Below are 24,748 nucleotides of genomic sequence, written 5' to 3' on the forward strand. Positions count from 1 at the left end.
TTCAAATACTGCCAACGCTGTCTGCAAATACACAGGCCCCCTTCCAAAATCTGGCCCTCCCACCTTCTCCACTGCTCTCACCCAAGTCCGAGCCATGATGTGCTCTCACTTAGGTTAGCACAGTGGCCTCATTTATTGGTCTCTCTGCCTCTACTCTTGCTCCCTAGGAGTCTATCTTCCACAGAGAAAAGAGAGAAATCTCTTCAGAATTCATGTCGAATCATAGACATTCCTCAGTTCAAAACACTCTGATAGGTAGGTTTTCACCTTGGAATAAAATCTAAGTCGTGTGCATGGCCTGTAAGACATGTCCTGATCTTGTCCCAGACATACCTTCTGAAACTTATTTCTTCCCTTTGCTCACTCTCTTCCAGCCACTCTATTTCCCTTCCTGTTCCTTGGCTCTGCCAAGCACTCATGTGTTGTGGGAACTTTCCATGGCTTCATCTGCATGGAAGGTAGAGGCACACAGTACCTGCTATGTCCCATCATTTGGGCCTCCGCTCCAAGTTGCTTTATCAGAGGGCTGCCCTGATCATCTTTCCTAAAATAGCAAACACACACCACACACACACACATGCACGTGTACACACACACCTCATTCTCCTTACCTTATTTTGAAGCCCTCATTACCAACTGACATTATACGTTTACTTATTTTTCTTTGACAATTTCCCTGCTTCTCCAAAATGTAGACTCCATGGGGGCAAAGAACCATCTGTTTTGTTCACTATTGTAGCTTCAACACCAAAGATAAACCCCAACAACTACAGGGATGCTTAATCCTAGTGCCTAGGCTCTTAGGGATACATAAATACTTTCTTTATCAAAGAAACGATATTAGTATTTGAAAAAGGAATGTGGACATTCTTTAGTGTTGCGCCCACCCCTAAAACACAGTCTGCCTCGGAGCGATGGAGAAATCTGATTGGCCCCTGTGGGTCCCATGCCCCCTTGTGGCTCTGTCGTGGGAATGGGGCTGGGGGCAAAGTCCATGAAATCCGTAGAAGATAGAGGAAGGAAAGTTCTGCCCCCCGCCCCCCCAAAAAAGGTCTGTTAGCAGAATTTAGGATGGGGATGGGGAAAAGGAGGAGGATGTGGGGGAGGCAGAAACAACAGATGGCAACTATGGGGATTTTTCCAGAGTGGGAAGTGTAACCCAGGGATAAGCTGGGGTCCCTGGTAAAGGAAGTATCCCTAAATAACTGGACCTTCATGCTCTTTGGGAAAGAACAAGCTGAGGCCCCAGGCACACCTGCATGGCATCACCATAGCCTTGCTTCTTGAATGACTCCTGCTGGCATCAGGAGGCATCTCCCTGGCAGGAACAAGCCTAAGGCTTCACCACGGAAGCTGGAGGAAATGCAGGGACCCATGGCACAAACTGACGCAGGAGTTCTATGTTTCATTGCACATCATTTTGTTCACCAGTGCATTTGCACGATTCTGCCTCTATGGCTATCAAGTTTAATTAACAACTCATTTTTAGGTAAGAGTAAAAATGAATTAGGTAAAAAAAAAATAAGCAACAGCTGCCAAGTGAGCATGGAGCACATACACTCACAGATGGAAAAAATCTACATCTTGCTGCTATGATTTAGCTCAGGGTTTTATATTTAATTTTTGTTTTGTTTTGCTTTTGTTTTTATACACCTCACCACAAGGTATTTTAAATTCTTTAAATGTATTCCCGAATATAGAAAATGTTTCTTGGGCTCTCCTGAGAGTGGGGTGCCCAGGCTGACCACAGGCACACACACATTCTTCCCATAGTACAGTACTTTAAAATTAATAGCACATGCAGAGGAAAAACTAAACCCTTTGACGTCACTCTTGAAATGAGGAAACATAAACAGAAAAGGCTCCACTCCAGTAAGCTGCCAGAGTTGAAGCCGATTGGTCTCTGCTTTTCCTTGCCTGTGGCAACTGACAGCACCTCCCAGCCTAGCAGGCCGGCGGCTGCTCACCCAGCCAGTCAGTTGGTCTGGGCACTGCAGCAGGCTCGGCTCTGTCCCAGCACTTGTCTGGGAGAAAAGTGGTGTTACTCACCCAGGGAGAGTCTCTCTTTCTACCTTCCTTCCTTCTCGATCTCCTTGTGTGCTTTTGTGTTTCTTTATTTCTTTTCCTTTTTTTTCTTTTTTTCTTTTTCTTTTTTTTTTTTTGTTACTTAATTATATTCCTAATCCTGGATGAAGTTGCTGGATTCTGCAGCACAAGTCTTCATGAACAAGCAGCACCGCTCAGAGATTTCACGGCATTCAAAGGTCACAGAACTGCCACTATGGTTAAATGTCTTGTTTAATGGTTGAGGTATGTACAACAAATTTAAGCGGCAAGCTCAGTTTTCTTGAGATAATAGAGTCACAGAGAGATGGCAGGATTTTTATTTAAAATGAACCTGTACATATATATTTTTTTTGTCTGTGATTGTTACTACAGCAACCAGCTTTTGAATTTCCTTCCTTTTTCTAGGCGAACTGACTAAACATTATCACTTACCCTGAATTAACCGTTTAAGGGCAGCAGGGTTTCATTCCAACCAGTGTAATGAGACTCCGGCATTTTCACTGCACTTTGAGCCCACACTGAGGTGGTCTTTAAAAAAAAAAAAAAAGAATGCAATATTTTTTGTCTCCAACATAAATCTTGGAGTTGGGTAATTTTCATTTTTGGTGGGACAGGATAGGAAAATGCTGGTAAAGGGATTGGTAAGGTTTGTGGAACAGGGAAGAAGGAAATTAGTTTCTTCTTGAGTTTTTCATGTTGGTTGATAGCAGACTTCAAGATGAAGAAATTAGTGGCAAGAAGGGAAGGAGCTGATAGTGAGACTGAAGGTAGAAAAAAATCAATAGAAGATGTCCGAAAAATGAACTCTGAAGAAAAATCCTTCATCACCTTGTTGCATTTTTCAAAAAATGTTTTGGATTCAGAAGTCCAGGAGAGATGCAAGTACTAAGTTACATGACCAGAAATTTAGATATTATTATTTATAAAGGAAAGTAAAACTTCTTTATTACCACTGCAAATTTGCTAATTATCTTTTCCTACAATAGTTGAAAATGGAGTCAGATATTCAATTAGGGGCTTAAGTGATTGAGCCTGGGGACTAATTAATCATTTAAAAATTCTGTTCTTCATGTGCTCTAGCCAGAGTGACTATTGCAATAAGAGTAAACCTCTTTGCACCAGAGACAGGCATAGGCATTCATATACAGTAAACACACTAAATGCTGCAGGAAGATCGGCAATTCAATACAGGGCTAATGTTGTTTTCAGTGGCACATTATTATGTGTTAAGGGGGATCCCTGCTAAAAATCATTCCTATCCAAAGAGTCAGTTTTTGTAACAGCAATTTAAGTAATATATGGTTACCATGGATTTCCCTATTACCCTTCTCAAAGTTATGCAATAGCAAATAAGACAGGATTATTTGAAATCCTTACCCTGTTCCAAAATTTCTAACCGATTTTCTTCAAGTTTCTATTCTCAACATTGAGAACCTGAAAGCTTTAAAACTGGGTCATGTTAGCAGTAATATTAAGCACGATTTCAAACATGAGGTGTATTTCAAAGGGTTAAAAAAATTAACTGCATAAGACTGGAATGTACTAAGTTAAGAACTGCAAAAATATTAGCTCTGAAATGCAGAGGATGTGCCGTGAATGGACAATTGCTTTTCTGCAGCGCCTAGTGGGAAAACAAGGACTTTGTGTGTTGCAAACGCATAACTGCAGCTCCTCCATTTCCTCTGCTTTATCTTTTATTACTAGCTGGTGAAACAAAGACGGGTGTCAGTAGTTACGTCTTGATTGACATTTTCTCCAATAAAATGAAGTCACTTTTGTCTCAAGTAGAAGCCCACAGTTAACTAGTTGCAACTCCAAAAACTGTCTCTGCCTTGGAAGAATTTTTACCTGACACTGTAAGCTGTCTAATTTCAGAATGTACTCACTCTCTTGAACAACATGTGACAAAATCAGTGGTGACTATATGTCAGCAAATTAGCTGGGAGAATTTTTTTTTTTGAATTAAGTTATTTAGGGCAAGGGTGGAAAAGTCTAAGATGTGTCAGGGACAGGCATTAATTTAGGGAAAATAATTACACGAGTGCATCTTTTAATGCCTTACACAGGGTTCAGCACAAAGCTACTCACTGTCAGTTCTCCATAAAAACCTAGTTAAAATGTTTGCCTAGAATTTACTACCTTTCATATATTGTAAATTATTTAAATAATTTTGGTCTTTTCATGTGTTTTTGAAAAGCACTTTTGGTGTCAGTCCAGCCTAAAATATTATCTAAAAATCAAGTCAATGATACAGAGAAGGACATTTCAAACACTGACACTTTATTTTCAGCCAAAGGACATCTTAAATGCAAAAGTAAAATGACCAAGTTTCCTCAAAGTGGGAATGTACCACCTGGAAAATGCCTTAGCCTAGTAATTATTCGTCTGAAGTCTAACTTCTTGTTAGCCAGGCCCAAATCACAGGAGGAAGCTGTTTGTTGACTCGCAGAAGATAGTGTTGGAAGGAATTTATTAAGTGGTAAGCTAATCCCAAAGAATACTAAAAGGGCTTTGTTTATATTAAAGAGAAGTGTCAAATTTAAGGATCAGAACAGACTTTGAAACATCTAAATGTAGAAGCTAAGAGGTAGTCTAAGTAGTTGACCTCACATTGTTGGGGTACATAATTGATTGGAAACTATCTACAGAAATTCTTATCTAAATAATCCACTGTCTTATGGATTCAGCTCTGTATCCCCTCAAAAATCTACAGCTAAATAGGTATCTATGTTCTAGGGGGTACATTTGGCTGAGGAAGAAAGGACTTGGCATTTGGAAATGTCAGGTCTCTCTCACAGCACAAAGACCATCTCTAATCTCTATTGGCACCTCCTCATGGCGGCAGCCCCATTTCCCCTAAGAATGTACTTCGGGGAGCACTTCCACTGTCCACAGGAGAGTAGCTGTGGGATCAGCACCACTGGCTTCTACAGACATCCTCAGTGGCTCTAGGAATCCCCACTTTGATTCATGAGATGGTGCCTACTTTATATATTAGCAGTCTTTAATGTGGTTTACATGCAAACTTGAAGAAGAGAAGGAGAAAAGGGATGTAGAAACCCAAATCAACTGAATACCTATTATGTACCAGGCATTGTTAGAAATTTGAATACAGAGAGTGAAATATGTCAAAGTTCTTATGTGTGGTCAAGGCATTTACACTTTCTACTTTCTCAAGAATCATTTAAGTATCTAAATGAGTTGATGTGTACTTAGAGAGTGATTTCATGAAGTGCACTAGAAAGGGCGGTGAACAGAGGTAGTGAACCAAGGTGGTTCATTCAGGCTCTAATGAGCTGGATGACTCTGAGCCACTCACTCATTCTTGACCTCAGTTTCCTCAATTGTAAGAGCAACTGGTTGCGCTGGGTTATCTCTAACATCCATTTTAGATCAAAATTTTTATAGTATTCTTATTCTCAACCTAGAATTTTTTAACTCCATTTACATGTAAATGTAGACGTGTCAAACCTTTATTCCAAAAATCATTACTACATGTTTTCAGGATGTCAAGGGCTGTGCCTGTGAATAAGCAATGATTCCCACATTAGGAAACGTATTCTGGTTGAGTATGAATATTTAAACAAATGACTGGAGTCTGTACAAAGAAATGAAAGAATAAAAGGAGAAGTTTGAGAGGGAGGCAGTGATGGAAAACTGCAGAGGAGGCAGCTCTATGCAATTTGGAATTTAAGAAAAAAATAAATTGTATTTCTATTTAGGTATTTATTTTTATATGATGATCTATAATGTGATTAATTAAGTGCATTGTTATTATTTTGGAAATCATGTATTTGCAATGGTGTTCTTAAAAATTAGAATGTTAAAGAGAGCCAAAATTTTCCCATAGGTTGATTCAGCTGCTGTACAGGCCTGATTTGGTAAATCAAATCCATACATTGGCATCATCTTCATCATTCCTTGAACTTAAAACTGTAGGAGTTATAGAAAGCTGGAGTCTTTAGAGAGCGCTATGGGCAGCCGAGGTCCCAGCAGGCATCTGATACAAGCCAACAAGGTTCATAGCTGTGATGGTCTTGAACACTGGCGCAAGGTGGTGTCAACATGGTAGGAAATTACCTCAGTGTCAGGAAAACTCTCATGGTGGCTCGGAACTTCAAGATTACTTGTGGGAGTGAAGACACATTTTCTTCAACTCTGGAGCCTCCGTTTCTTCATCTTTAAGGCTGTTGGATGCCCTTTTTCTTTCCAAATTCTGTGATTTAACCTGACAAAATTAACACTGAATCATTAGCATGTGTTTACTTTTACTTTTCCACCTCTCCCATTCCTTATTTCCACTACTCTCTGTGTAGTTTGCCTTTACTCAGTTGTCCACATTTACACAATTTTACCTCCAAGATAATCTCATTGCCAAGGAAAAGCAAAAACAAAACAAGGACTGGGGTTTGAGAATTCCTCCCCAGAAAGACTATCACTCCCCTGAGACAGTCACCTCTCCCCGCTCTATTTCTCTTGTATCAGGTTGATGTGCCCCTCTGTGGCTGTGACACTCCTAGAGAAAGCAAAGAGGCATGCTTTGTGAAAATTGTAGCTAGGAACTTTAATATTACAAGACAAACGTCTTTTTCCTAAATGCCAATCACTGTCCTGGATTTTCTATATTACTTCACTTAATACCTTCTCAATATTAATTCTGACTTCTTTAGAGAATAAATGAAAACCTGTTGATAACTAAGTTGAGGGAACCTTCAGAAGAAAGTTTTGGTGAATTGATTGTCCATTGAGTATCTGCTCTGAGACCTTGCCCTGCTGGTACAGGGTTGCTGCCCCTTACTAGTGATGGGATTTGATGCAGTTCAATCACCTTAATCGAGACATTTCTGGGATTCTGCGTGGCTCAGAGCATTCCAGCTGGTGTCTGCTCTGAGTGAGAGTTTACATTTAACACCTCAAGCATGGAGAATAGGGAGCTGGTTTTGTAGTTTTGGATAAACCTAAAAACAACGTAACAGAAAACACACAGACATCTATTAAGCAATATATAATTCTTGATACTACTGTATAAATATCCCAACATTTTAAAACCTTAAATCTTTTCATGAATGGTTTACATATTTATGTGTATACAGTATAAAAGTATGAAAATAATAGCCATGGTCCATATACCAGTAAAGAAACTTTGTCATGCATTTAAAGTTCCTTCCTTTCTGCCCTTCCTCCCTCCTCTCTTCCTTTCTTCCCTCCCTCCCTTCCTTCTTTCCTTCTGCCCTCTCTTATTCCTTTTCCTCCCTCCCTCCCTCCCTCCCTTCCTCCCTTCCTCCCTTCCTTCCTTCCTTTTCATTCTCCCTCCTTTCCTCTCTCTCTTTCTCTTTCTTTCTTGAATCTGTTAAGGAAAGAAGGGAAAAATAGATTGGTAATGAGGTTTTGAGGAGTTTTCCTTGTGTAAAATCTGGAGTAATACTTACTTTTTTTTCCTAGTGGTTGGTGAATTCATATAGTTTTTCATTAAATTTCCTGCTGAGATTTTTTTCTTATTAATACCTTCTGTGTTCTACATAGTCATAATTCACATATAAATAGGAAGTATATAAAATATTCTTTCTACAAGATGAAAATTATTCCCATTGCTTTAGACGTGCTCAAAAAAGGATTCTGTTCAAAAATGAAGTTTATACATGACTTAAATATACTTAATCTTTAAGAATCTTCTTTTGCTCTGGTGCGGGGGTGGGGTCCAGGACTAGTATGGTGTGAGGAGTATGTTTCCATAGGTCCAGGCATAGACATGGAGAGGCTACCATATGCCTGGATTGATCAAAATTTGATACCTGAAGGTACCAAACGGTCAGTGTTTTACATTCTCTTTGACTCTAGCAAATCTTTGTCTAAGAACATATAGAATTGTTTATTTTTGCATTGTTTGTAACCTAAACAATATCAGAAACAACTTGAGCCCAATAATAGATGAATTATTGAAAAATTATTGCAAAATCATACAATAGAACACCATACAGTCATGTAAAAGAATGAAGTACCTCTACGTGCAAAAATCTGGAATGATTTTTCAGATGTATTAAGTGGAGGGGGGAAGCTACATTAACAGTTGTATAAATACATAGACACATTCATATATACTTATTAAAAATTTCTGGAAATTTGAATTAAAAACTTAACAAACAATGCCTTGGAGAACTTGGAGTGTGGGATAGGAACAAGGCTTACTTTTCTTGTATATACTTAAGAATTGTTCAACTTTCCCCTCCATAAATACATTACATTTATAAAGGGAAAAAGTTACTGACATTTATTTATTGTGTGATATTTTAAAGTGACCAGAAAAATTTGAAGGTAAAAGAAGAAAAAGTTCTATTTTATTTTATGTTTTTCATTTTATTTAATTTAATTACTATTTTTTTGTTTGTTTTTGAGACAGAGTCCTGCTCTGTTGCCCAGGGTGGAGTGAAGTGGCACGATCTTGTCTCACTGCAACCTCCACCTCCCAGAGTCAAGCGATTCTCCTGCCTCACCCTCCCAAGTAGCTGAGATTACAGGCATACACCACCACACCTGGCTAATTTTTGTATTTTTAGTAGAGATGGGATTTCACCATGTTGGCCAGGCTCGTCTCAAACTCCTAACCTCAAGTGATCCACCCGCCTTGGCCTCCCAAAGTGCTGGTATTGCAGGTGTAAGCCACCACGTCCAGCCTGAGTTCTGTTTTGCTTTAAAATTTCTTCATTAATTTCTTTCTTTGACCCTTACTAAATTTCTCCCATGTACCTTTGACATGGCTGGGGAGCAGAGAATTCCCTGGAAGTAAGAATCCTGGAAGCCAGAAGATAGGGAGCCTATCACTCTTGTTTGAGTAACTTTGGGCCAATCAGCCCTCTGGGCACCAGCTTTCTCATGTATAAAATGAGGGGCTTGGTCAAGCTCAAAGTTCCTTTGATCTGGGTCCAAGAAACTTTGGCCTGTTAAACGCCCAATTATTTGAGATCTTTCTCCATAAACAATAAACATATTTTACCATACATATTTTACTGGTTTGAACATCTTGACTAAATTTTGTTTTAGAATTGATCAGTTCAGTTTAATTTTTCACATTAACTATACATGCAAAATTAGTATTTATTCAAACCGTGTTTAAGGAAATCACATATCATAGACTTTTAAAGGAAAATTATACTATAATATCAGTTATTCATAAAACAGTAGAAAACATTATATTAAGATGTACAGATTGTGCAGTTATGCAAGCAAGTAAGGCTTCTTCTGTTTGGATATGATTTATACATTTCTTGGTTTTCCAGGAGAGAGAGAAAAAAAAAAGACCTTCATTTCCCTTTCTCATTATGCCACTTGCCAGCTGGGTCCAGTTAGATGAAAGAACTCAGTCATTCACAAAAGTGTAGAAAGCATTCTTGTAAAAGGAGATGCTGCAGTAATACAGAGGTCTAAAGAATGCCTTGATTTAGAAAAGGTCATTAAATCTAAGAAAAAAGTTATTTTCTATGTGATAGAAATATAGTGTGTTTCCATGTTCTTAAGATGAGTGTTCATGCTTTTCCAATTAAATAAAAACCTAATTTCAATTGGGTTTTTAGCTTCATTCGGAAAAGTGTAGGTATTGCTCATTTTCCATATTTAGTAGTTTTTATTTTCTGTTTTTCTAGATCTTCATTATTGTGTTTGGAGTAAAAAATAATCTTTAAGTTAAAATAATACAAAAGGAATAAACATAAAACAGGAATTTGTGTGATAGCAGTTTGGAATGACAAAGACTAACATTCTAAACTTTTCCCTATAAATCTCTTTTAATTATTAAAAATCACTAAGTATTAGAAATATAGTTCAATGGCTTATAAATAAAATAATTGAGAAATATTGTTCTCTTTTTCACTGAATATGTTGCCCCAAGTGCCCATGTGTGGGTGCATGAGAGAGGCCCTTCTTAAACTTGACAAAATGCATGTAAGAGCTTTGTATGTAGTAGTAATACAAAAAAAAATCAAAACATTGAGTTGGGGAATACAGCCTATTTAAAATATATTGTCTCCTTTAATGTAAATCTTTAGAAACCAAATAATCAAATACATCTATTGGATTAAATGGCAATAATGAGTAATAATTTAAAATTCAATTTGCTTATTTTGTGTGAAAGGAGAAAAGGAAAAGCAGGAAAAAAAAATGAGGATTCCATTTTTTTTCCAGGAGCATTGAACTTGTAACCTAAAGCCCCGAGTTCAAGTTCCAGATGCTAAGAATGATACTGTTGGCAAGTTATTTAACATTTTTAGATTTCAGGTGTCTAAAATGTAAATGTAAACCTTTAGGTTCCAAAATTTCTGGCTTTCCTATGTAAGTAGTTACTCAGTTCATAATATAAATGTCCTGTAACTTTCTAGAACATTCCTGTTAGATGGGGATTTGTTATGCCCACTTTAAAGGCAAGGAAATTGAGACTCAGATAAATTGCAGCTAATAGTTGAAATTCAACTTCAGCTTTTTGCTGACAGTTTTTAATTGTTTTTATATGCTTAAACTCCATCCTTAATCATTCTAAGAATGAGTTAGGAAACATTTTTAAAATACACAAAATATTAAAATGTCTGTTTTGAAAATGTTAATCTACCCACTATATTTTTATACAAAATTCAAATATATAGAAAAACAGCATTATTTCATTTTAAATGGATTAAATGGATTAATCTGATACTTTAAACTTCAGAAATTTTGCTCTGAGAGGCAGTAGAGTGCATTGATCAACAGTGCATAATTTGGCGACATTCAGTATTGTTCATTTATTAGCTCTGTGACCATGAAGAAGTTACTTAATCTCTCTAGGCCTCGCTCTGCTTATTTGTTAGATTAAGGTGTTTCTAATATCTGCTTCTTGAGAGAATTCTTGAGAGAATGGAATGACTTTTTATTTGTAAAATGCTTAGAACAGAGTATGGAAGAGTAAAACTTAATGTTAGTGTATCAACTGGTATTATTTGCTTTCAAGTTTTAGAAATTATTTCATGGAATTATTTTGTTTACAATGTTGTTGGTGCTTTAAACATTTAAGATAAATCTTGTTTTAATTTTTTTTTTTTACTTTCTGAATTAAACTATAGCACACATAACAGAAAATTATCTAACATATAATTATGCACCATTGAACCCCTACATAGAAGTCAAGAGAGTCAAGAAATAGAACATTATTACATGTTTGGCACCTGAGGAAACCCATCATGCCTCTTCCATTCTTTCATGCAGTGTTATATCCGAAGACTAGATAGGTTGTTGCCTATCATTGTATTTTGTTCATTTTCACTGTTGCATGATGTTTAATTATCTGAATACACGGTATTTACCATTCTACTGTAGAAAGCATTTTAATTGTATCCAGTTTTTAACATTATGAATAATGCTGGCCTGAGTATTCACAGGCCTGTCTTTTGGTGCACATGTACAGGTATATCTGTTGAGGTTATACCTAGGAATAAAGTTGCTGGGCCACAGGGAATGTTTATGTCCAAATTTAGTAAAAAATTCAAAATTGCTCAAAGTGGTTAAAATAATTTACGCCCCCACCAACAATACATGTTCAGTTACTCTACTTCCTCACTGGTAACTTACCTTGGTTTTAATTTTCACTTCCCTGTTTACTAATGGTCTGAGCACCTTTTCACATGTATATTGGCCATGTAAATATCTTTTTTGTCAAGTCTCTGATCAAGTTATTTTGTATATTTATAGGATATTATATATACATATATATAATAAACATATTTGATACCTTTGATTGTTATATATATTACAAACATTTTTTCCATTGGTAAAATCTCATGTTTTATTCTTCTCAAGATTGTTTTTATCATTTTTGATTCTTTACATTTTCATAATAATTTAACTTAAGATTCTTCCCTAAAACAAAATACTGTTGGGATATAGATCAATTTGGGAAGACTGGCATCTTTTCTGAGTCTTCCAATTCATAAACATAATGTATCCTTCTATTTATTTAGGTGTTTGTTAATTTCTGTCAGTAATATCTTCTGGCTAGCTTTTGGTCATTTTACATATTCCTTGCTAGACATATTACTGGGCACTTAGTATTTTGATGGTATTCCAACTGGCATCTCTTCAATTTCTATTTTTAACTTTTTGTTACTGATACATAGAAAAACAATCAACTTCTGTATATCAATTAATTATCAGCAACCTTGCAAAACTCACAAATTCCAATACATTATCTACGGATTATTTTGCTTTTCCATAGAGGTAATCAGAGCATCCAGAATACTGGTGGTCACCGATTTTCCTTTTTAATGCTGATAACTTTGTTTTATTGTACTGGATAGGATTTTCAGTATATTGTTGAAGGGGTAATCGTGGCAATATTATCTTGTTTCCAGTCTCAGAAAGAAAGCTTTCAACATTCTACCACTAAGTTTGATATTTTCTATAACATTTGAAAGTTTCCTTTTATTCCTAGTTTGCTAAGCATTTCTTATTAAATGTTCTTTAAAATACTTTTCGTATGACTTTTCCCTTTTATTCTGTTTATAGGTGATTGATTTTATAATTTCAAACTGAAATCCTAGGATAAATGTAACTTGGTCATGTTATGTTATGCTCATTTTCAATATCACTCATTACTCTGTTTCTGAATTGCTAATAATTTTTAGGATTTTGAAACTATGTTGATGAAAACCATTAACCTAAAATTATCCTTTTTTGTTATGGCCTTATCAAGGTTCCATTGACTTTATTAAATTAGTTAGGAAATATTACCCTAGTAAAAATGTTCTGGGACAGTTTTGTAAGTTTATATTATTTTTTTTCCTCAAATATTTGATAGAAATTGCACATAAGTCCATCTGGGTCTGAAATATTTTGTGGACAAGTTTTGAGTTACAGTTTTAATTCCATTTATTTTTATGGGCTATTCAGATTTTCTATTTTCATTGTCAGTTTTAGTAATTTCTCATGGATTTGTTGTTGTTGTTGATTATTTTTCAGTGTTTCTTCTTTTTGAATATATACATTTAAAGAAGCAAATTTATTTTTCACAGTTTCAGCTGTCTCCCCTAGGTTTTAAAATTTACTGTTTCTATTAGCAGTTAATTCAAGACAATTTCAATTATAATTTGTTTTTCACCTGTGAATTCTTTAGAAGTATATTTATTAATTTGCAAACAAATTGGGATGTCCTAGTTCTCTTTTTGTCTTTGTTTCCTAGTATAATTCTACTGTGCTTACAAGTCATACCATTAAGATCTTTGAATTTTTTGAAACTTGAATGTATAACCGAATATATAGTCAGCTTTTCTAAACGTATTACATGTGCTTGAAGTAAATGTATTCTGCAATTGTTAGGTATAGTGCTCTATAGATGTCAGTTAGAAGATTTATTCATCATATCATTGAAATCTTTTGTATCTTTATTGATTTTCTTTGCTTCTATTACTGAAAGAGGTATATTAAAAAACTTCCTCATGATTGAGAATTATTTTCCTTTATTTTGCCATCATTTGCTTATATATTATATTGAACAACGTAAAATTGCCATTTTTTTAGATCAAGGTTGAATATCAGCAATTTTATAAAATTTAAACTAGTATTTTGATACTGTGCTGTTATATGCTGCCTTCACAGTAGGGGCAATACTTGGTTCTTGGGGAGCCAAAACCCTTAGACATCATAATGGTTTGTGACCTAAAAAGGTTCAGCACATAAACAGATATTCAGTCAAGTTGGCATTAAAATTTCCTTGACTGGGGGGAGTGTGATTAGGGAAAGAAATATCTATAATGGCTCCATAAGGGAGGAGGATGATAATGGAAAAAAGGTTGAGAATTCCTTATAAACAATTTTAGAACTGTTGTAACTTCCTGGCGAATTGAAATTTTACCATAGTAAAACATCCCTTCCAATTTTTTTTTTTTTTTTGCCTTCAATTCTCCTTGGGCTGATACTAAAATCTATAAAGCTAGCTTTCCATTGCTTAGTGGTTGCATGCCTTATCATTTTTTATTCTTTTAGTTTTAAATTGTCTATATGTTTATGTTTTAGGTGTGTCTGTTTACAAGCAGCAAATAAGTAAATTTTCTTTTATCATTCAGTCTGACTATATTTGCCTTTTCAGTGAATATTTAATCCTTTTATAATTAATGGAAGCAGTGATATATTTGGGTTCAAATATGCTGACTTACTAAGTACAATTTATTTATTCTTCTTGTTCAATATTTCTTTTTCTCTCCTCACTTTCCTAATTATGAATTAAATATCTTTGTAATTGCACTGCCCCCTTTCCATTAGCTTTAGCTTGTTACTTTTACATTATTTTACATTGTTTTACTGGTGACTATTGCGGTTACAGGATGCATCTATGACCTAATACAAGCATAATGCATATTAGTACTTTTATTCCTTTGTGGCAAATTTGAGAACTTTGGAATGCCTTAACTACTTTTGTATCCCTCCTAAATTATATGCTATTGTTAGGTATTTAACTTTATATAACATAAATCTTTGAATAATTATATATTATTATGGTTTCTTACAATTACACATCTTCTTCATTATTTCCTGCATCTCTGAGGTCACATGTGGGATTTCCTTTAGTGCAGTGATGATTTTGTTTAGATTTTGGTTTTGTATGAAATGGCTTTATTTTACCTTTATTTCTGATGTGTACTTTTGCTGGTAATAAAATTATAGATTGTAATCCCCCTCCTCCTTACTTTAAAATATTATTGTATTGTCTTATCACTTTTATTGTTTCTGTTGATAAGTCAGAAAATAGTCTTTTAAAAGCAATCTGTCCATTTCCTCTGTTTGTAGCACTATTTTCATGTTTGATTGCTTGTTTTGCCATGATTACTTAGGTATGGTTTTCTCTGCATTTATCCCAATTAGGGCTTGTATGGTTTCTTAAATGTGTGTCGTGATATTGTTTAACAATTTTGGAAAATTTTCATTAATTATCTCTTTCAATATTGCTTCTGCCCCATTCTCTCTAGCCTTTCTTTTATTATTATTATTATTATTATACTTTAAGTTCTAGGGTACATGTGCACAACGTGCAGGTTTGTTACGTATGTATACATGTGCCATGTTGGTGTGCTGCACCCATTAACTCGTCATTTACATTAGGTGTATCTCCCAATGCTATCCCTCCCCCCTCCCCCCACCCCACAACAGGCCCTGGTGTGTGATGTCCCCCCTCCTGCATCCAAGTGTTCTCATTGTTCAATTCCAAACTGTGAGTGAGAACATGCAATGTTTGTTTTTTTGTCCTTGCAGTAGACAAACAATGATAGACTGGATTAAGAAAATGTGGCACATGTACACCATGGAATACTATGCAGCCATAAAAAATGATGAGTTCATGTCCTTTGTAGGGACATAGATGAAGCTGGAAACCATCATTCTCTAGCTCTTCTTAATGGGACTCCAGTTACATGTATGTTCGAGTTTTGAATGTTCCTACTCCCATTACTTACCTTCAATCTCTTTGTTCTTCATTTTGAAGATTTTCTTTAGACCAATATTTTTATTTCCCTAAGTCTTTCTTCATCTGTATCTAATCTGTCATTTATCCCATAAAACAATTTCTTAAGTTATGATATTCTTTGGTCTTAAAATTTTTAGGGATTTTTGGTCATTTCTAGCTTTCTGTCAAAATGCTCAATCTTGCCTCTCATATCCTTAAACATATTCTGCAAATCATTATAAAACTTTTGTTGCTTTTATTTTGATCTCTTGAGTGTTTATAGCTATTGTCTGCTGCTGCTGCTGGTTGAATCAAAGTGGCTGGTTTTCATATACCTGGTTATTTTTGATGAAGCACTAGGCATTGTGTGTGTGTGTGTGTGTGTGTATGTGTGTAGAGGGAGAGAGAGAGACAGAGACAGAGAAATTACTTGAGGCCTAGTGTGATGTTATCTGTCTCTAGATAGGATCTACGTTTGCTTCAGCAGTTACCAGTGGTAATAACAATCTTGTCTTAATCTGATTTCACATTGAATTAATATATATGAGGTGATTGAAAGTGGTTGGCACTTAATAAGAAGTCTGCAGCTATTCATTTTTATCTATTATTGTTTTCTTCAAAAGATAGGGAAAGAGAGTAAGGGTAGTGAGGAGTAGTGAATAGTGCATAGTGAGGAAAACACATATAGTATTAAAAGACTCCAATATGGACTAGAAGTAAATATTCAAAAATTTTTATTACTTTGCTGTATTTTATCTTGTATTTGAAACAAATTGTATCTTATTTTATTTTCAATTTAGCAGATTTATTTTAATCATTAACTTTAAAAAACAAAAGTAGAACACACATTAGAAAATTCCAACTGTTCAGAAGGGCATAAAATGAAAAGTAAAAATCTTCCTCTTCCTCTCACCACCACCATTCACCTCAATCTCTATCTAAAATTGTTTAGAATTTTTTAATATATTCATAAAAATTCATGTTTTATTTGTACCCACATCTACATGTACTCACCTACCCTTTTGTACAATTAAGAAATAAATTTTAAAATGAGAAGTATTTATCAAAATCATAAACTAAGTAAATAATAATATGTTCACCTTCCATATTTCATTGTGGCCATTATAATATTATGCGAACATTTCTTTACAAAAGCATTACAATCTCATCAGAGTAATAACGTTAGTTTGTAATTGTTACTTGCCAGTAGTACTTTAACAAAGTATCATTCTGAGGTTGCTAATAGGCTAGGGAGATCTTAGGTCAAAGAACTACTTGTTACATATTCTGCCTTTCATCAGTAGCTCACATTTTCCATCAAATATATTTGGCAAACTACACTATTGAGCTCCTGATTTATGGCTTTCGTGCATAGAAGTTAGTGTTTTCTTGTATAGTCGCTGATATAAATTAGCTAAAATTAGCTCATAGCAACTTTCTTCATTATCTAAATTGTTTCACAGTTTACAGTTCTGTACAAGCTAATGTCTCAGAATGAAAATGATAGTGCATACGTGTTGTAAACACATAAAAGATTATTTCCAGGACACTAGCCATGTCCTGTGGAAATAGCAAATAAATTATTTAGATGATTGCAAATAATATAAACCCTAGAGTAAGCTTAGCTATGCTACGGTAAAATTCTGGTCTAGTTATGTAAAACTAGGTCTTTGGTGTTCTGTATTTATCTGTTGCCTCTGGCGGTTTGTCAGCTTTTCTTGGGTGCTTGTGTTTTCCCAATACTTTATGCAGGTTTTTCCTGTGTGGGGGATCTTTCGAGCACAGGTGAACTTGAAGTTACAGCTAATAAATGTAAAATATGCTAAGTCCTTAGCCTAGAGTCCAATCATTAATAATTTATGAGCAATTTACAAGTAACTTGAAAGTATATGTGTGTAGAAGAGAAATAGTAAACAGTTTTAAAACTGTGTTTGCTATAACTTTTTCAATAGGACAAATTTTCTTTATAAAAAGATACATATTTCTAGTTTTTGTAACATTATGCAGTATTTTTGTTCCTTTTCAAAACAGAAATTAGAAAATTAAAATTTTCGAGAGACTCAATGTTCAACAATTTTAATATATGTTACTAAATGTATGCTAAAACATTAAATTGAAAACATGTTAATACATGGTAAGGTTTAAAAATTTTTTTTAACTTTTATTTTAAGGTCAGGGGTACATGTGCAGGATGTGCAGGTTTGTTATGTAGGGAAACGTGTGTCATGGGGATTTGCTGTACAGATTATTTCATCACCCAAGTATTAAGCCTAGTACCCATTAGTTATTTTCCTGATCCCTCTCCCTCCTCCCACCCTCTGCCCTCCAGTAGGCCCCAGTGTGCACTGTTCCCCTCTTAAATGGTAAGTTTTATGAAACGTTACTCTTCTCCGTTGATAATATTATACCTTACAGGTAACAGTAGAAGCTAAGGAAAACTGACTTAATATTTAAGCCGAAGGACTAAGTACATTTTAATGTGTTACTCCATGAATTTTCTTAACTGAGAAAATATTTTTAACTTTGGCATATTTTAAAGTAATAACAAAGAGTTATCACAAACTGGAGCTGCAGAAGTAGATAATAGCACTAAGATACAGTTTTTAATTGCTACTTTCTGTGAAAAGGTGTATGAGTTGTTCTCTTTAATACAGCAAACATTTACAGTGTTTCTTCTTTAAAGTAATACAAAAAGGTAATCTAAGGAATCCACAAATAAATTTTTCAAAGCTCATTTTATGTGTTGAATTAAAAAAAATTTATAAGTCTGATAAATTTGACCTGCATTTAGGTTATTCATACAATCTTGAGTAAGCAAGATGACATTTATTTTCTAACTATGAAGTGAATCCCAAATTATGTCATTTATCTCCAAAGAGGTCTCATAACATAGCTTTTTTTTTTTCTAATTAAATTTTCAGGCTAGGATAAGTTCTTTGGCACTACCAAGATGAGTTTCAAATTCTACATGGCAGAGAGTTCTCTGAGTTTTTGTCCTTGTCTTGGGCCATTGTTCCACAGGTAGATGCCAGCATGGCCATATCAATCATTCACCTCTGGTCGAGCTAATGGTTAAATATTTTTACTATCACCATCACCCCCACTCCAGTGCCTGTGTTTTATCAGGATGATGGTGGAAACATCAATTGGGGAGATAAACTTTTTTTTTTTTTGAGACAGAGTCTCGCTCTGTCACCCAGTCTGGCTGGGGTGCAGTGGCACTATCTTGGCTCACTGCAACCTCCGCCTCCTGAGTTCAAGTGATTCTCCTGCCTCAGCCTCCTAAGTAGCTGAGACTACAGGCAGGCGTCACCATGCACAGGTAATTTTTGTATTTTTAGTAGAGACAGGATTTTGCCCTGTTGGCCAGGCTGGTCTTGAACTTCTGATCTCAGGTGATCTGCCCGCCTGGGCCTCCCAAAAGTACTGAGATTACAGGTGTGAGCCACCGCGCCCAGCCTTGGGGAGTACTTGTGTGTGTAATGAACACAGTTCTGATGGTGCCTGTGCACTATTCATTAAAAATGATTCTTACTCCTGCTTAACTGAAATTGAATTTTAGGCACAATATTTTACATTGTCTTGTTTAGTATGTCCGAACCTTAAGTACACTGGCTCAATTGTTTTTTGACTATGACAGTCTCAGATAAATCATCACATGATTCTGTGTTTCCCACTGCTGAAGGCTGTGTACATATGTGTGTGTATAAATATACATATATTATATCAAGCCATTGAAATGATCATCTTTTGGCCAAAAAAGTAAATATCACCAATTTCATATGGCCCAATCATGTGTGTGTATGTATACTTGTACACATATGAGGGCATAAAACCAGATGACTGGTATATGATGTTAGTCTTTTAATTAATAGAATCTAAAATTATAAGTAGTTTCCTTAGATTTTAGGATTGGGGTGGATATAGACTTCTTTCGGTGGTGTGAAACTATCTGTAATTTGCACATGTGACAAACTATTAATCAGCCCCAAATTTTAGTATAAATATATATATATATATTTAGTACATATACTATTACTGCATAGTATATTTATGAAGTCTTGAGAAAAATTCTGATTCCTGCTTAAATCTCTCAAATAATCTCAGAAAATCTCTAATATATGGATAAAATTGTCCCCATCTTGAAGAACAAACTCAGACTCTCATTACTTAATTAGCATAAAGTCAGTACTTTTAAGTGGGAGAGCCTAGATTTATTCATTCAACTATCAGGTATTTGGGGCCCTAGTATGGTCTAGGGACTGGAAATAAGTAGAAAAAAACAAAGTTCCCATCCCCATGAAGCTTGCATTCCAGTCAGAGATGACTGACAATTACTACATAGACTAGTAGTTGTGACAGTTAATTTCAGAGATTGCTAAATCTACGAAGAAAGTAAGACAAAGTAATGAGACAACAGGTTGCTAGCTGTGGAGACTTGGCTCCATAGCCAGAAGAGAGCCCAATGGAGGCTTTTCTCTGCTGAAATGATTGAGAAAGAGACAGCCAAACCTGGAAAAAGAGTGATCCCGGCAGAGGAGAGAGCAAGAGCGAAGTCCTGAGAAGAAAACATGTTTTGATGTCTGAAAGACAGAAAGGGCAGTGCTTTTGGAGCAAAATGAGGTGATGGGATGGAAGGAGATGAGCAGGCATGGGAAGGTGAGGCACAGGGCATGCAGATATTCACAGGGTCTGGTGGAGATTGTACTCTTCTCACAGTAAATGAGAAGCCACTGAAACCATGTAGACAGGGAGGAGAGACCAAGTGATTCATGCTTTAAAAGGAGCACTCTGACTCCAGTGTGGAGAATGGGTTGTCAGCCTAGGCTAGGGACGACATCATAAGCAGCTGATGGGTGTTGTAGGCAAGGTGGGAGATGACGATGGCCTGGAGTAAGCTGAAACACTAGAGTGGTGGACAGTGTTCAGATTTGGGTATTTACTATAGGAATATAGGACCAAATGGTGGATTGGATGAAAAGAAGAGGCAGCAATACACAATGCTGTGATTCCAGATTCTGGAGCTGGGCTCCTTGGTGGCATGTTCTGGCTCTGCCCCCTATCAGCTTTGTAACCTTGGTCAAATAGCCTCTTCTCAGTTTCTGCATTGGTAAAACTGGTGGAGGGTGCTAATAGTGCCTACCTTAGAGGATTGCCATAAGGATTAAATGTGTGTGTGTGTGTGTGCGCACAGGCTTAGAACTGAGTTCAGTAGTAAGTACTACCCCTATTTATTTAGGTGATATGTACTTGTGAAATGTACATTTCACAAGTACATATCACCTAAATAAACTAAATTTGAGAACAATTGATTATAGATTTTTGGCCTACATCACTAGGTGGTACCATTCACTGAATTAGGGAAGATCGAGGCAGGATCAGTTTGGAGGAGGGGAGATGCAGGAAATAAGAGTTGTGTTTAGGACACATTCAGCTTGAGAGGCCTATCAGTGAAACAGAGATGAAAAGTCTGGAATTCAGAAGAGAGATGAAAACTGAATTTAAATTTATCAATATATATGCTATTTAAAGCCTTGGAACTGGATGAGCTCACCTAGGAAGACAATGTAAAGAGGAAGAGGGTGGAGAATGAAGACTCCCAGAAGCGTGGGGAGGTTGGGAAAGGAGGAGGAGCAGGAAATGATTCAAATGCATCCACATCTGGTTTTCCCATAGTGCTGCCTATATTATTGGAGCCCTGCCCGAAGAGCTCATGCTACAGAAGCTTCTGTAGACATGAAAGCCTCTTTAGACATTCTTACTGGTAAGGGGCTGAGGCTTCCAGTTTGGACCCTGATGACAGGAATTTTCCATTTATACTTGAGAGTAGCACAAAGAAGCTGTGGTAGGAATCTGCTGCTCTCTATTTACTCTGAGATGTTTTTAGTGCAATCACAGTTATATGTGGCCCCTAATGATAGATCAATTGTTTTAAATTGTGTCATTATTATATATTTTCCTTTACATGAAGAGATGGGCATCTTCAATTTACAAAGATGATTAGAACTGAAAAAGAATGTTTCCATGGACACTGTACTATTCATTATCATTTGATTCCCAGTCAGCCCACAGAAGCCTGTGTAACCCACAAGGATGTGAAATCAAAGTACAAAGACCACATAGATCCCAAACAGCAGAAGCAACAGGGCTTACAGAAATATTTGCTTAGATTCCTTAAGATACCAGAAAGACATTTTCTTCTCCTCTTATTTGGGCTCAGCAAAGCAAGGACAGAGAGTTGCCTATTGGGTCGGGTGGGAGGAGCTAGGGAAGGCACTTCTGTGGCCAGTTACTCACATAGGTAAAGTAGTCAATGACTGTAGAAAACATAAATGTTGAATTGAGAAAAAGAATTCTGGAGAAAGACAGGAAACTGGAAATCTACTCTTAGCTTTGACAGCTACCTGTGCTATGGCCTGAAGGAAGTCACTAACTGTTCCATGCCTCAGTTTTCTTTCATTTTATATTGGCTACAATAATCACTTTCAATGTTGTCGTAAGGATAGGTGTATACACACACACACACACACACACACACATACACATAATATACACATTCATGTGTGACCATGTGGATGGTGGAAAGATCTAAGTAACTATTAACTATTAACTATTGTTTATTATTATTGTCTTGTAGCCTCATATCATCTCTTGGTTTTTAATTTTAATTAATGATTCTTAGGAAACTATGAATGGCAGAACTTTAATAATGTGGAGCAATAATAACAGAAATGAGATTTAAAAGAAAACAACAAATTCAAGCAATGCGGGAGAAATTTTATTCATAACATTGTGATTAGGTCACCTAGTTTCTCATTAGCTCTTCCAATTTTTCCTAACAGATGCCTCAGTGAGTTGTCAAAAATGATCTAATTCCAGCCTTTTTAAAGGCTTGGTGCTTGCAGCAAAGAGTTCAGTTGCTTTAGCAAGTTATCTTATGTAAATATAGCCAGTAGCATCCTGGTAATTTGCCTCCAGAAAGTAATCTAGAATTTCATTATAAACTCTTATTTATTCTCACAGCATCATTCAGTGTACTAAGCAGGGAGAATTCCTGTTTAAGATTTTCATAATTTTACCAATGACTTCCCAACATTGCTCAGGATTTTCTTGTAGAGTATCATCCACAATACACTAACACTGCAATTGTCTTTTTAAAAATATTTTCAATTTCACATAAGACACTGCAAAAAATATCATACAGAAAAGATATATTTGAGCTTTGCAGTTTGTATAGCTTCTCCAAAGAATGCAGTATGTCAAATGCAAGTGTTCACAGTATATTAAAAATTGGTTAGGAATCAGTGTTTCCTTTCTATACTGTCTGATTAATGCTCTTTGCTTCAAGACCACACAGAAGAAAACCCAACATTGTGGACCCTCCCTACCTAACAAAGTCTCACAAGGTGAACTCATTCTATGTTTGAAGTGAGTCTGTTGGATAAAGACTATCAAGGACTATGTAGACACATTAACCGAAGTCTATTATGGAAATTTTGTCTGAAAATTTACTTTTCTGCCCACTTAATCAACTTTTTGATAAGTTAATATATAATAAAATGCATTCAGTATACATGTGAACTTTGGAAAACATAACCTTATTTAATACTACTCATTTATATAGTAGTGAGTGTGTGTGAATGAGTGAATGTGCTTTATTTCTCATTTCTCCACATCCAAATCTTTCTCTTATGTTCTGTTTTTGAAAACTTCATAATCAGCAGATTAAAATTATCTTGAACTTAGGGATGATTTTTCTCAGTTTATACTTCATTCTGTAAATAGAAACGTTCTATGTAACGAATAATTTTTGTATACATGGACGGTCCATGTATACGATTGCTCCATATAATGAAGGTTCCTGATTTTGAAGCTGGGTGAGTGAGCTGAGAGCGAAACAAATCTAGTGATCTGTCAATAAGTGGCAATTGTTGTTTAACTCCTTTCACTCTTCTCTACCACAAGTTTCTAAATTTCTCCTGTCAAGAACACACCTGAATTTCTAAACCATTCACAAACACAAAATGACACGACAGACACAAATATCTATGAATGGGGGTAAAGATGCCTTCCCAATATCTTCAAGTGTCTGCTTTGTTTCTAGGTTTTGCAAACTCAATATTTGAGTCCACAAATATGCACAAAATTTTTTTCACTGAAATAATACGGTGTCTTGTGAGTAGTTTTATTTTGGAGGTTTTGGCTAAATTGTTTTTGAAGGATTATTGAATTATCTTTTATATAGATCTTTAATATAGTATGATGTAGTTCTGGTAGTTTTATGAATTCTGGAAAATAATGGGTGCTTGGAGACAATAGTAGAATTTACTGAATATATGAGGTAGGCATATATGATTGATTTTGGAGGGCATTGTTTTTATCTTCATTGTGATTGCAATAGCAACATAAACATGTTGTAAGTAGATAGGCAAATAAGAAAATGTAAATATTGATAATTTTTAACTTATAATCAATATAAACTTTGGTTTATATTCACAGACATAGACAATGTTTTTATATTAAAAAGTTTAAATTTTTAATTGCAAATATTTCAAATATAAGAAAACTATCAGAAATAATATGACAGACATCCATGTATCCACCACATAGATGGCCATCTATTCATTAATTCATTTATTCATTCAACAAATATTTATTGGGAACTACTAAGCTAGATGTTGTTCTAGGCACCTGCAGATTCAGCAGTAAGCAAAATAGATCATAATAAATTCAATCCATATGTAAAAGATGATGGTTGCTGATGATTGCTATAGAAAAAAGAAGAGCAGAGAAAATGCTAGGGAATGTGGGAGGATGGGCATGAAATTTTTAAGAAGGTGCTTGGGAGGTCTCACTGAGCAGATAACTTCTGAGACTTGAAGGAATTGAGGGAGTAAACCATGCAGATACCTGGGGAAAGAATGTTCACAGCAGAGGACACAGCAAGTGCAAATGCCTGGAGGTGGGAATGCATCTGATGTCGTGAGTCTCTCTGTTATCTCTCTGTCTGCTTCATTAATTTCTATCCTTGGTCTAATGGTTTTCTTTCTTCTACTGATTTGTGGCTTACTCTGTTGCTGAGTTTTCTTACTTTCTTTCTAATTTATGCCTTGCAAACTATAAATTTCCCTCCAAATGCCTTTTTAGCTGAACATCACAACCTTTGAAAGAGGGCATATTCACTGTGGTCCATTTCTAAATATTTTATAATGTCTACAATTTTATTTCTAC

The 24,748-nt window shown here is 35.6% G+C and overlaps 1 protein-coding gene across 1 annotated transcript in view; it reads left to right on the plus strand.

The window, feature by feature from the left end:
• The first annotated feature begins 842 nt into the window (after positions 1-842).
• Positions 843-24,748, plus strand: part of PDE7B (phosphodiesterase 7B) — a 345,718-nt gene continuing 321,812 nt past the window's right edge. The window contains exon 1 of the mRNA XM_003827686.6: positions 843-2,310. Coding sequence (XP_003827734.1) covers positions 2,290-2,310 — 21 coding nt within the window. The 5' untranslated portion in view covers positions 843-2,289. The remainder of the gene's footprint in view (positions 2,311-24,748) is intronic.

Source organism: Pan paniscus, chromosome 5 (assembly GCF_029289425.2).
Source record: "Pan paniscus chromosome 5, NHGRI_mPanPan1-v2.0_pri, whole genome shotgun sequence".
Classification (NCBI taxonomy): Eukaryota; Metazoa; Chordata; class Mammalia; order Primates; family Hominidae; genus Pan; species Pan paniscus.